Source organism: Salpingoeca rosetta (genome assembly GCF_000188695.1).
Source record: "Salpingoeca rosetta unplaced genomic scaffold supercont1.38, whole genome shotgun sequence".
Classification (NCBI taxonomy): Eukaryota; class Choanoflagellata; order Craspedida; family Salpingoecidae; genus Salpingoeca; species Salpingoeca rosetta.
Genome location: NW_004754896.1, coordinates 512,294 through 523,848, shown reverse-complemented (window position 1 = coordinate 523,848; position 11,555 = coordinate 512,294). Strand labels below are relative to the sequence as shown.

At 54.8% G+C, this 11,555-nt stretch overlaps 4 protein-coding genes across 4 annotated transcripts in view; 2 read left to right on the top strand and 2 right to left on the bottom strand.

Annotated features, from left to right (window-relative positions):
- PTSG_10617 (uncharacterized protein) overlaps nucleotides 1-1,508 on the bottom strand; it is a 4,891-nt gene extending 3,383 nt beyond the window's left edge. The window contains exons 1-4 of the mRNA XM_004988095.1: nucleotides 1,254-1,508; nucleotides 831-968; nucleotides 500-604; nucleotides 185-304 (exon numbers count right to left, since the gene is read on the bottom strand). Coding sequence (XP_004988152.1) covers nucleotides 185-304; nucleotides 500-604; nucleotides 831-968; nucleotides 1,254-1,340 — 450 coding nt within the window. The 5' untranslated portion in view covers nucleotides 1,341-1,508. The remainder of the gene's footprint in view (nucleotides 1-184; nucleotides 305-499; nucleotides 605-830; nucleotides 969-1,253) is intronic.
- Nucleotides 1,335-4,303, top strand: PTSG_10616 (uncharacterized protein). Its single transcript, XM_004988094.1, has 3 exons — nucleotides 1,335-1,362; nucleotides 1,622-2,172; nucleotides 2,503-4,303. The coding sequence occupies exons 2-3, from the start codon at nucleotides 1,708-1,710 to the stop codon at nucleotides 4,246-4,248; spliced, it is 2,211 nt and encodes a 736-aa protein (XP_004988151.1). The 5' UTR covers nucleotides 1,335-1,362; nucleotides 1,622-1,707; the 3' UTR covers nucleotides 4,249-4,303.
- Nucleotides 4,304-4,866: 563 nt separating this feature from the next.
- Nucleotides 4,867-6,761, bottom strand: PTSG_10615 (5'-nucleotidase). Its single transcript, XM_004988093.1, has 3 exons — nucleotides 6,523-6,761; nucleotides 5,972-6,184; nucleotides 4,867-5,681 (listed from the first exon to the last, which is right to left on the bottom strand). Exons 1-3 carry the CDS (start codon nucleotides 6,637-6,639, stop codon nucleotides 5,142-5,144), a joined length of 870 nt encoding a protein of 289 aa, XP_004988150.1. The 5' UTR covers nucleotides 6,640-6,761; the 3' UTR covers nucleotides 4,867-5,141.
- A 261-nt stretch (nucleotides 6,762-7,022) lies between these two features.
- The window catches only part of PTSG_10614 (uncharacterized protein), a 6,729-nt gene continuing 2,196 nt past the window's right edge, over nucleotides 7,023-11,555 (top strand). The window contains exons 1-11 of the mRNA XM_004988092.1: nucleotides 7,023-7,146; nucleotides 7,358-8,116; nucleotides 8,429-8,540; nucleotides 8,775-8,920; nucleotides 9,131-9,218; nucleotides 9,443-9,515; nucleotides 9,670-9,753; nucleotides 9,942-10,028; nucleotides 10,245-10,350; nucleotides 10,692-10,840; nucleotides 11,279-11,324. Of these exons, the coding sequence (XP_004988149.1) occupies nucleotides 7,057-7,146; nucleotides 7,358-8,116; nucleotides 8,429-8,540; nucleotides 8,775-8,920; nucleotides 9,131-9,218; nucleotides 9,443-9,515; nucleotides 9,670-9,753; nucleotides 9,942-10,028; nucleotides 10,245-10,350; nucleotides 10,692-10,840; nucleotides 11,279-11,324 (1,740 nt within the window). The 5' untranslated portion in view covers nucleotides 7,023-7,056. The remainder of the gene's footprint in view (nucleotides 7,147-7,357; nucleotides 8,117-8,428; nucleotides 8,541-8,774; nucleotides 8,921-9,130; nucleotides 9,219-9,442; nucleotides 9,516-9,669; nucleotides 9,754-9,941; nucleotides 10,029-10,244; nucleotides 10,351-10,691; nucleotides 10,841-11,278; nucleotides 11,325-11,555) is intronic.

Genomic DNA, 11,555 nt, shown 5'->3' with positions numbered 1-11,555 from the left:
ACACACACACACACACACACACACACACACACACACACACACACACACACACACACACACACACACACACACACACACACGCACACACACATATACACATACACATACACACACACGCGCGCACACACACACACACATACACTCTCCTCTTGTTGTGCTTCTCTCTGTTCCTTGCCCAACATACCCTGCCCATGGACGCTGACGAGTTTGTGGCGTTTGTTTGCTTGCAGGTAAAAGCGGTGGGGAGGTCATATGAGCCTGGCTCGCCCCCTTGCACAGGCTTCTTCTTCACAAACCGACGACTCTGGTGGTGGTGGTGGTGGTGACGATGGTGATGATGGTGTGATGACGATGGTGAGGATGAGGAGAAAAAAAAAGGAAGGAGGGGAAGCGAGGGCAAGGATGAGTGATGGGGGAGGCAGATACACTGGTGTGGCTAGCGGATGGAACACACATTCAACGTTCACACAGAGACACATTGACGGACGCATGCACGCACCTTGGAGGCAAAGGAGCCGGAGCCCTTCTTGGAGGTGGACTCCGGGTGCACCTGCAAGGCGCCGAGCCGCTTGTGGGCATTGTACGTTGTCGAAGGCGGCGTTGGCTGTGAACAAGCAAGCATCCCCACGTACACACGCAAGAGTAGGGGTACACACAGTCGAGGCACGGTAAGACGGTGCGCTCTTGCAACGATGAAAGCTGTGCGTTACACACACACACACATGTGCACACACATGAACGTACATGCACACACACATGAACGCACATGTGCACACACGAACGCACTGCATTGCCGACACGCGTAGTGTGCAACCAACACCAGAACATACCGATGCCGCTTGCTGCTGAAACCGGCGCGCGGTGGAGGAGAACCCCTTTGGCGAGGAGCCTGCGGCATTGTTCATCATCACGTGCTTGATGGGCGCGTTGGAGGCCGTGCCCGGCGGAATCGATGGCGGACCACGTTGCTGTCGTTGGTAACGCACGTGTTGGTTGCGACGGATGTCAGGCAAGACATAACGCGGTGGCAGAGGGGTTGTGGTGGCGCGTGATGACGGGGTGTCAATTCACAAGAAACATGGCACAAGAAACAAGGCACAAGAAACAAGGCACAAGAAACAAGGCACAAGAAAGGCTCATAGCTCCTCTCACAGCATTCACACACACACACACACACACACACACACACACACACACACAGCATTCACACACACACACACAGAGCATTCACACACACACACACACACACGCACCACGAGCAGGGTTGGCGGCGGTCGCGCGGAGGACGTGCGAGAGGCGCGAATGGATCGCGTCGATCCCATCTGCTGTTGGTGCATCATTCTTTGTTGTCACCGTGGTCAGGTAGCTTGTCACACACATACACACACAGAGGCAGGAACGATGAGGACTGCTGGTGCAGCTTGGTTGGCGTCGATGCTGTGTTCCTTCTTGTTGTGCTTGGCAACAACTCCACTCGCTCTCGTTCGTTGTTTTGGTCAGGAAACACGCGAAAGGCAAAATTGACTTGTGTGGCAAAGAGGAAAGTTGCCTTTGCCTGCTTGCAAGCATTTTGATTCATCCGTGGCACTTCTCAAATCACTCGCCATTTTGCTGCTGGCAGGAGTTGCCTTCTTGCCTGGCTGAACACACACCCAGCACAGCGAGCACACCTCCACGACGTACGTGAGCCTGCTCTTGGATGAGACGATGGCACACCACGCCAGCAAGAGCATGAGCAGCTTCGAGGGCTATGACATCTTCATCTCCCTGCGCATTGCGGAGGCAGGGCATGCCGGTCGAGGCCTGGCGGACGCACTCAGGGCGCATGGCCTCCGCGTGTTTTTGTGCGAGAGCGTGCCGGATGACAACGCTGCCGCGGCTTCGATCAGAGCTTTGCACACATGCAAGCTGGCTGTGCTGCTGGGCACACGCACCTACGGACAGCAAACCAATAGCACGTTCAACACGAACCGCATCCTCAAGTACGTCGTCAACCAACACAAGCCGTTCTTCCTCGTGCGCATGTGCGACGGTGACTTTGCTGAGCCCGAGGCACAGTTCTATCTGACCACCAGCGGCGCAGCGCAATATCGCTGGGTGCCTGAGCGCGGAGACACGCCAGCCATGCCAGTGCCCGCAGACATGGTGGACCAAATCCTGGCGAAGCTTCAGGTGTGTGCGGTTGTTTGTGTGTTTGTTATTTGTTTGTGTTTGTCTGTTTGTGTTTGTTGTTTGTGTGTGTGTGTGTGTGTGTGTGTGTGTGTGTGTGTGTGTGTGCGTGTATTTGTTTAATTGTGTGCATGTGGCTTTCATGCCTCTTAGTGCGTGCCTTTTGGAGGATTTCCAATTGAATTGCGCATCATCTCACACGTCATGCGTGTTCCCTATGGATATTTCGCTCGTGTCATGTGCTGCTTGTAAACACAATTGCGGTCACATGTGTGCAACGGGCTATGCCTTTGGCGCGAATGCTGCGTTGTTCATCGTTGTTCATCGTTGCAGCAGGCAGTATGGGTCTCGACCGAACACGATGTGGGGCAGCAGAGTGGCGCACACGCTGCGGCACCACGTCCGTACTGGCAGCCCATCACCGTCGTCGCCTCACGGGCCACACACCAGCCAGGGCCAGTGCCCGAGTCGGTCACGGACCTACAAAACCCTTCGTTTGCTGCATCTGAAACCGACGCAAGGGTGAGCGCCAGCTTTCCTTTGCTGGGCTATGAGCACAACGCCACTGGCCGTGGCGCCAATGCCTTGTGGTACGAGCAACTCGGTTCAGCCTCCGCCGACGTACATGCAGACAAGAACCGCGGAGCACGTGCCATCAGCGACAGCAGCCGCCTCGTCAAGCCCATTGTCATTGCCGGCAAGCACCTGGTCGAGGATGATTCTGACGACGACAACTTGGCCGACATTGCAGTAAAGCATGCTTGGAGCTGGACGAGCTGGACGAGCTGGACGAGCTGGACGAGCTGGAAGGCCAAAGCCCTCCTGGCCGTCTTGATTGCTGTGGTTGCCGCGGTGTGCGTTGCTGTGCCCGTCGTCTTGTCGATGGACCGCTGCAAACACTTCTACGGCACCCATGGGGAGATTTCCGCCTTGGATTATTCCAGCAGGCAGGTGACGTGTGTTGACTTTGTCAGCATCAAGCACGTGCGTGGCGACGTGCGTCTTCAAGACAATGTCGCCCTGACCAGCGTTGACTTTGATCGCATTGTAAGCGTGGATGGATACGTGCACTTCGAAGACAACCCGGCCCTGACCAGCGTTGACTTTGGTCGCATGGTCGGCGTCGGTGCAGACATCAGATTCTACCAAAGCTCCAGTCTCACCCAGGTTGTCGTCGACAACATCACCAGCTTGGGCGGGTACATACGCTTTTCCTCCTGCCGAGCGCTCACAAGCGTCAACTTTGCCAGACTTGCCGCCAGCTTTGACGGCGGCATCGACTTCGTCGGCAACGATGCGCTGACAAACGCCAACTTTGGCCGTCTTGCCAGCGTTGGCGAGGATTTGATGTTTCGGTTCAACGCTGCCCTCCCAAGTATCAGCTTTCCAGCCATCACGCACGTGGGAGGCTGCGTCCGGCTTGAACACAACGACGCGCTCACAAGCATTGACCTTGGCAGTCTCACAAGCGTGGGGGAATATGTCTCCATCCTCGGTAACGACAACCTCACCACCGCCAACTTTGACAGTCTCTCCAATGTGGCCGAATACGTCTTCTTTGGCCACAACAACGCGCTCACCACGATTGACTTTGGCGGGCTCAGAGACGTGAGGAAACACATCTACCTCCACAACAACGATGCCCTCACCACGATTGACTTTGGCAGTTTCATGCGTGTGAGGACAGACATCAGCCTGTCCTACAACGTCGCCCTGACCAATGTGGCCTTTCGCGGTGCTCTCAGCGTAGATGGAGACCTCAAACTTATCGACAACGCCGCTCTGCCCAGCATTGACTTTGGCAACGTGACGCGCGTGGGCGGGGACATTAAGCTCTACAGCAATGACATCCTCACAACCGTCGACTTTGGCCACATCACCAGCGTGGATGGAGACATTATCATCTCTGCTAACGATATGCTCACCAGCATTGATTTTGGCAACATGACGCATGTGGGTGGAAAGATTGACCTCTTCTTCACCCGCGCGTTGACTCACGTGGACTGCAAGAACGTGAATGCCACGTGTGTGGATACTCACTCCGGCTTGTCCCTCATCAACTGCCCTGAAGAGTGCTAGGATGCGTGTGTGCGTGCGTGTGTGCGTGCGTGCGTGTGTGTGTGTGTGTGTGTGTGTGTGTGTGTGTGTGTGTGTGTGTATGTCCTTTTACAAAGAAGCCTGGCAAGAGGGCAAGCGCTTGCGGGGTTGATACGAAGGTCCACTCTCCTCGCATGGCGTTGTTCTTACATGTTCTCCTTGTAGCCTTGTCTCCACGGTTTTTTTTTTTTCAAGCGTCGCCCCTTGCTTCAAGCTGTTGTCACCTCTTGCGCTGTTGCCGCGCTTTGCTTTGTTGCTTCTTTGCTTCAACATGCTTTGCCGGGCATATTCAATCGTCATTTTGTCTGCGTCAGTTACGGTTACGACGCCGTTATCTACACATCCACTGTCGTTGTTGTTGCACATTGTGTTGCGTGCTCTGTGCGGGTGTTCTCTCTCTCTCTGTCTCTCGCTGTCTCTCTCTCTCTCTCTGTCTCTCTGTCTGTCTTTCTCTGTCTCTCTCGCGCGCACGTTTTGTGTGATACGCACGCACACCACGACCAGTATGTTGTCACATTGTTCACGCACACGCACACGCATAACTTGTTACATCTCACATGCCGCTGTTGTGCTTCGTTACATGTCTCACCCCCAACCATTGGGTCTGTTATTATCGCGTGTAGTCTGCACCAAACCGAACACACAAAAGAAACACTGCCAACACTGGCTTGGTTGTATTTATCACGAGCCTGGACTCTCAACATGCGGACGTTGTTGGCAGCGCGTTTCAAGTACACACGTGCGTGAACACATGAACGGGATCACACGCACGTGGGCGAACGCATAAAAGCGATCACACGCACACAACCAGACACACACGCACACACACACACACCCCCCTCTCCCTCCCTCCCTCTCCCTCACCCTCGCCCACATCAGCCAACAATGTCGGCGAGGAGGTTGCGGACGTACGTCATGTCGCCATCGCCAAGCAGCACCACGTCATACCGCTGCTTGTACAGCTCGAGCCGCTCCTCGCGGTCGTTGAGGAAGCCAACGCTGAGCACGGTGTGGCGGTCAAGCCCCTTGGCCATGCCAATGTCGCCGGCGTTGTCGCCAAGCAGCAGCACGTTGGTGCGCTCCTGCACCTGCTGCCACTCTGGCGAGTCACGCAGGGCCTTGCTGTTCTTGTTGAGGGTGTGGATGAGCTCGCCCTTGAAGCCGGTGAGCTTTCCTTCGTCATCAAACGTCATCATGTTGGACACCACGTGCGCCATGCCCTCCAAGCCGTGCAGCCGCAGGTACACGTGGATGATGTCGTACAGCCCCGCGGAGAAGATGTGGATGGGGACGCCCTTGTCCTTGAGAGACTGCAGAAACTCCTTCACGCCGTCGCGCAGCACCAGCCGGTCGCTGCCCGCCATGTCCTCGAGGTACTCGCGCCGCAGGTCGTGCTTGATCATCAGCTCGTGGCTCTACGTGAAGGCACGTGGGATGTGCGTGTGTGTGCGTGTGTGTATGTGCGTGTGTGTATGAGTGCGTGTGTGTGTGTGCGTGTGTGTGTGTGGGAGTGAGTGGGAGTGAGTGAGTGGTTTGGCTCACGTTGAACTAAAGCAACCTCACGTTGAACTAAAGCAACCTCACGTTGAACTAAAGCAACAACAATAAACAAGAGCAGATGGGTTCCTGCAGCACCTGCGTGCGTTCATTCATGAACATTGACGCACATGCACAAACACCCACGCCTGCACCACGCACGACACACCTTGGTCCACCATTCGATCATGGCCTTTTCCTTGTCCTCGTGAGGAATGTCCGACACCTCAATGGGGTAGTAGTGTTCAAAGTTGGCGCGCGTCTCCGTGGCAAACTGCTCGCTCATCAGCTTTGACATCTCGATTGCTGCGTGCGTACTTGCGCTGCGCTTCCCATCGTCCAGGCGGAACCGCGTCAGCGTGTAATCAAAGTCCGCAATCACCTATAATTCATTGTTGTGTGGGTGGGCGTGAGTACGTGTGCGTTTGCATGTGTGTGCATATGTGTGTGCATATGTGTGTGTGTGTGCATGTGTGAGCGAAGAACAGCAGTCCATGTATGCTTGGTTGTCAACAGACGCATATGAGTGCATGGTTGTCAACAGACGCATATGAAGGACCACCACACATCAACCCCACCATCGCGCACACACAACCACACACACACACACACACACACACACACACACACACACACACAACGCACACACACACAACGCACAACGCACACACACACAACGCACACACACACAACGCACAACGCACACACACACAACCACACCTGCAGATTCTTGGCGCCGTCCTTCTTGAGCTTGGCGACCTTCTCATCAAAGGCGGCCTGATTGCCAATCACAACCTTGACCTCACGGCCGTTGCTCGCTGCTGTATTCTCTGCCATTGTGCCGTTCGTTGGTGGTGGTGGTGCTGTAGTGGTGTCCGTGGGGGGGTGAGTGCGTTAGTGAGTTGAGTGCGTGACGGTGTTCAGATCAGATCCGAGTTGGTTGCTTTGCTTCTTCACTTCTTGCTGCAGAATGCCATCTTCAATCTTCGTCAGCGCTTTTGTTGTTTTTGTTCTCCAAAGGGCAAATTTGACTTTGAGAACAAAAGTCAATTTTGCCTTTGCAGACCCAAGTGAGACCAAACACACGTGTTGACAGCAGCGCCACACAAGACAGAAGCACACACACACACACACACACACACACACACACACACACACACACACACACACACACACACACACACACACACACACACACACACACACACACACACACACACACACACACACACACACACACACACACCACCGGCGATGTCCAGCCATCCACGTGGAGCAGGGCGGGATGATGAAGTGTTCCAAGATGATCGCTTCAAGCACGTACTGACAGACCCACGCTTCAGGGTGAGTTGTGTCTATGTGTGTGTATGTGCGTGTGTATACGTGTGCGTGTGTACGAGACCCGAAGAGCCATACACACAGACACAGACACACACAGACACACACACAGACACACACACACACACACAATAGGGCAGCCTTGCCTCTCTTTGCATTCCTCTCACATCCCACTCTGCTACGACTGCCATCATTGCCAACGCCACCTTTCTGACAGGGCACGCCCAAGAGCAAGAGGCGCGTGGCTGTGGATAAGCGGTTCAAGGCCATGTTCACAGACAAGGACTTCAGCACATTCAGCACGCTGGATCCCCGCGGCAAGCGCGGGCCCGTGACCCTCGAGGACGATATGAGCAAGCTCTACAGCTTGGACGGCATGGAAGATGGTGCCGATAAGAAGAAGAACAAGAACAAGAAGAACAAAGACAAGAAGAAGAAACAGAATAAGACAGAGAAGAAGGAGAAAAAGGGGAAGGGCGACACCAAGGAGACGGAAAAGAAGAACAAGAAGAACAAGAAGAAGCACGCGCAGGTGGAAGCCGAGGATCAGCATGATGGGGACGAGGACCAGAGTGCCGAAGAACAAGAGCAACAACAGATGCAGATGCAGCAGCAGCAGCTGGAAGTTGATGCAGACCTGCTGGTGGACGATGACGAGTTTGATGGCGAAGATGAGGATGATGCAGACAGAGATGGTGGTGATGGAGTGACGATCAACGCTGACAATGACAACAGCGCGGACGACACCGGTGATGACAGCACAACCACGTCTGCCGCTGCCCGCCCATCGCACATCACAGACTCTGCCGTGGACACCAACGACAGTGATGAAGATGATGACAGTGATGAAGATGACAGTGACGAGGATGACAGTGATGAGGAAGAGATGCCGGATTTTGCTCGCGGTGAAGTGCTGATGAGCTCATCGGATGATGACGACAGTGACAGCGACCTCGAACGCCTCGAGAACCAAGTGGTGAGCACCGCTCTGCTTTGTTGTGTGTGCGTGAGATTGTTTGTGTGTGTATGTATGTGTGTGTGTGTGTGTGTGTGTGTGTGTGTGTGTGTGTGTGTGTGTTTGTGTGTGTGTGTGTGCGTGAGATTGTTTGTGTGTGTATGTATGTGTGTGTGTGTCAGCGTGTCTGAGAGGCGTACTTGTGTACATGTTTGCTTGTGTGTTTTGTGCGTCATACGACGCACATCCAGTGACCACGCCACACATCCAGTGACCACGCCACACCACCACCACCACCACCACCACCACCACCACTCCTGCTGCTGGGTGCAGGACGTGTGGGCTGCGCGGGATGCGGAGAACGTACAGCGATCGGACGAGACGAGCCGCCGTCTTGCCCTGTGCAACATGGACTGGGACAACCTCAAGGCCGTCGACCTCATGGGTATGTGGCAGTTGGGGGGCGGGGCGGGGAGTGGTGATTGCTTGAAGGGATGATGGGTGCGGTGTAAGGGGGGGGGAGGTTGGTGTCGCAGTTGGTGATTGGGTGTTTGAGGCGCGTAGTGGTGAGTGTGGGCCAGCCGTGAAGCGTTGACGCAAACATGCACACGCACGCCGTTGCTGTTGCTCTCACCACCACCACCACCACCACACTTGCTGCACACATGTTACATATCAGTGCTCGCCAACTCTTTTGCGCCGACGGGGGGCGTGGTCGAACGTGTGGACATTTATCCTTCCGAATTTGGAAAGGAGAAGCAGAAAATTGAGGACGTGCACGGACCAGGGCTCCTCATCCAGCAACAGCTCCCGGAAGACATGCAGGTGGGCATCGGGAGGAGCGTTTGTTGACTGTTGGTGTGCGCATGTGTATGTGTGCATGTGTGTATGTGTGCATGTGTGTATGTGTGTATGTGTGTATGTGTGTATGTGTGTTGTGTGTGTGTTGTGTGTGTGTGTGTGTGTGCTCTTCATTTCCTCTCCATTTCCTCCCCTCACCACCACCACCACCACCATTATCATCGTGACGATCAGGGAGAGGAGCACGACCAAGAGCGGTTGCGTCTGTATCAGCTGTCGCGCCTCAAGTACTGCTATGCCGTCATCACATGCGACACCGCAGGTGCTGCAATGTTGTTGATGATGGTGACGTGTGTGCGCGCGCGTGTGTGTGAGTGTGCGTGTTGCTTGTTCGCGCTGGCTTGATTTTGCACGCCATGTACACCCTTGCACATGCCCACGAATCCTCACAGCCCCTGATACTCTCCTTGATACACTCCTTGATACACCTCTTGATACACCCCTTGACACGTGTACCACCACCACCACCACCATCGCCACCGCTAGGGACGGCCAATGCGATCTACGAGGCGTGCGATGGCATGGAGTACGAGGCAACGTGTAACGTCATCGACCTCAGGTCAGCGCCGTGGCTGTGATGCTGTCTGGTGCAGTGTTGTTGGTGCAGTGTTTTCGGTGTGGTGTTGGTGTGGACGATACGTGTGCTTCCCCTCATGATGTGCGTGTGTGCGCGTGCTGTACGTATGTGCGTGTGCGCGTGTGCGTGTCATCAGGTTTGTTCCTGACGAGACGACGTTTGACGATGAGCCCGTCGATTCGGCGACCACTCTCCCAACAGAGTCATACACCCCGCTCGGGTACGCCATGGTGATGATGGTGGTGGTGGTGGTGATGATGATGATGATGATGATGATGCTGTTGCGAGTGTGCTGTGCTGTACTAGCTCAATCATGACTGCATATACGACGCATTGCACATTTCACCTGACTCACGCCATCACCACCACCACCACCACCATGTGCTTTGCGACTGCTGCGGTGTGAAGATTCACAACACCGGCACTTCAGAACTCGCAAGTGAAACTGACGTGGGACAAGGACGATGTGCAACGCGTCGCCATCACCCGCAGGAAGTGAGATCCCCTGCCCAAAACACACGGATGGATGGATAGATGGATGGGTGGATGGGTGGATGGGTTGATGGATTGGGAGGCTCGCTTGCTTGCAGGCATGGCTGTGCCCGTGTTTGGAATACAGAACAACTCAATGCCATCATGTGCACACTGCGCCATCTATCTTACGATCTCTCTCTCTCTCTCTCTCTCGCGTCTGTGCCACGTTGCGCCCAGGTTCACAAAGGAAGATCTGCGTCAGATGGACTTTGATGCGTATGTGGCGAGCGAGAGCAGCGACGATGATGACGATGATGCTGCCGACAGAAAGAGCGCATACAAGGTGACTACTACTGCTGCTGCTGTGTGGTGTGGGGAGCGGTGTATGTGCGTGTGCGTGCGAGCGTGTGTACGCGGGCGTGTGCATGAATTTGTTGCAGCGGCTGTGGTATCTGTTCTGTGTGGCTGATCGGTGTGATGACGTGATATGCCTGGACGGTGTGCACTCTGTCTCTGCACACACACACACACACACACACACACACACACACACACACACACCACACACATACACACACACACGCACACACACACCTTACACGCATACATTGCACACTTAACATGCATGCAAACATGGTGTGATACCAAACGCAATGTTGCCTTTACCCTCCCCAAACATTGCAGGCGTTGTTGAGCGCTGCAAAGAACAAGCAGCGGGACAAGAGCCAGGAGATGACGGTGACGTGGAACACGGGACTGGAACAAGTGTCCGCTGATCTCGTTGCTAAGGCCAAAAAGACGCGTGAGGAGGCAGGCCTCTCCATCGCAGAAAAGTCAGCACAAACACATGCACACACGCACACACATGCACACATGCACACGTGCACACGTGCGGAATGCACGCACATGTGTTGATTGCGCTGGTTTTTCTGGTCGTTCTTTGTGTGTATGTGTTTGTGTTTGCGTGTGCACGTGCGAAACTTGATCCAGTGTGACTCGCCAATCAACTGCCATCGCCACCCTCATTGTCACCACCCATCGATATCACCACCACCACCATCATCGCCACGACGACGACAACTGCCACCACCACCACCACCACCATCATCGCCACGACGACGACAACTGCCACCACCACCACCACCATCATCGCCACGACGACGACAACTGCCACCACCACCACCACCATCATCGCCACGACGACGACAACTGCCACCACCACCACCACCATTACTCACGCCATCGTGACTGTCGTGTGTTTGCGCATCAAGGGTGGAGCGGCTGCGGAAGGAAAAGAAGGCGGCGCGGCGGAAAGCGGTGAGCGCGCGCGATGGACGAGCTTTGAGTCAGGATTGGAGAGGGTGATGGTGTGTCGTGTGCCGTGTCGTGTAATGTTGGCACATTCGTACACACACACACACACACACACACACACACACACACACACACACACACACACACACACACACACACACACACACACACACACACACACACACACACACACACACACACACACACACACACACACACACTCTCTCTCTCTCT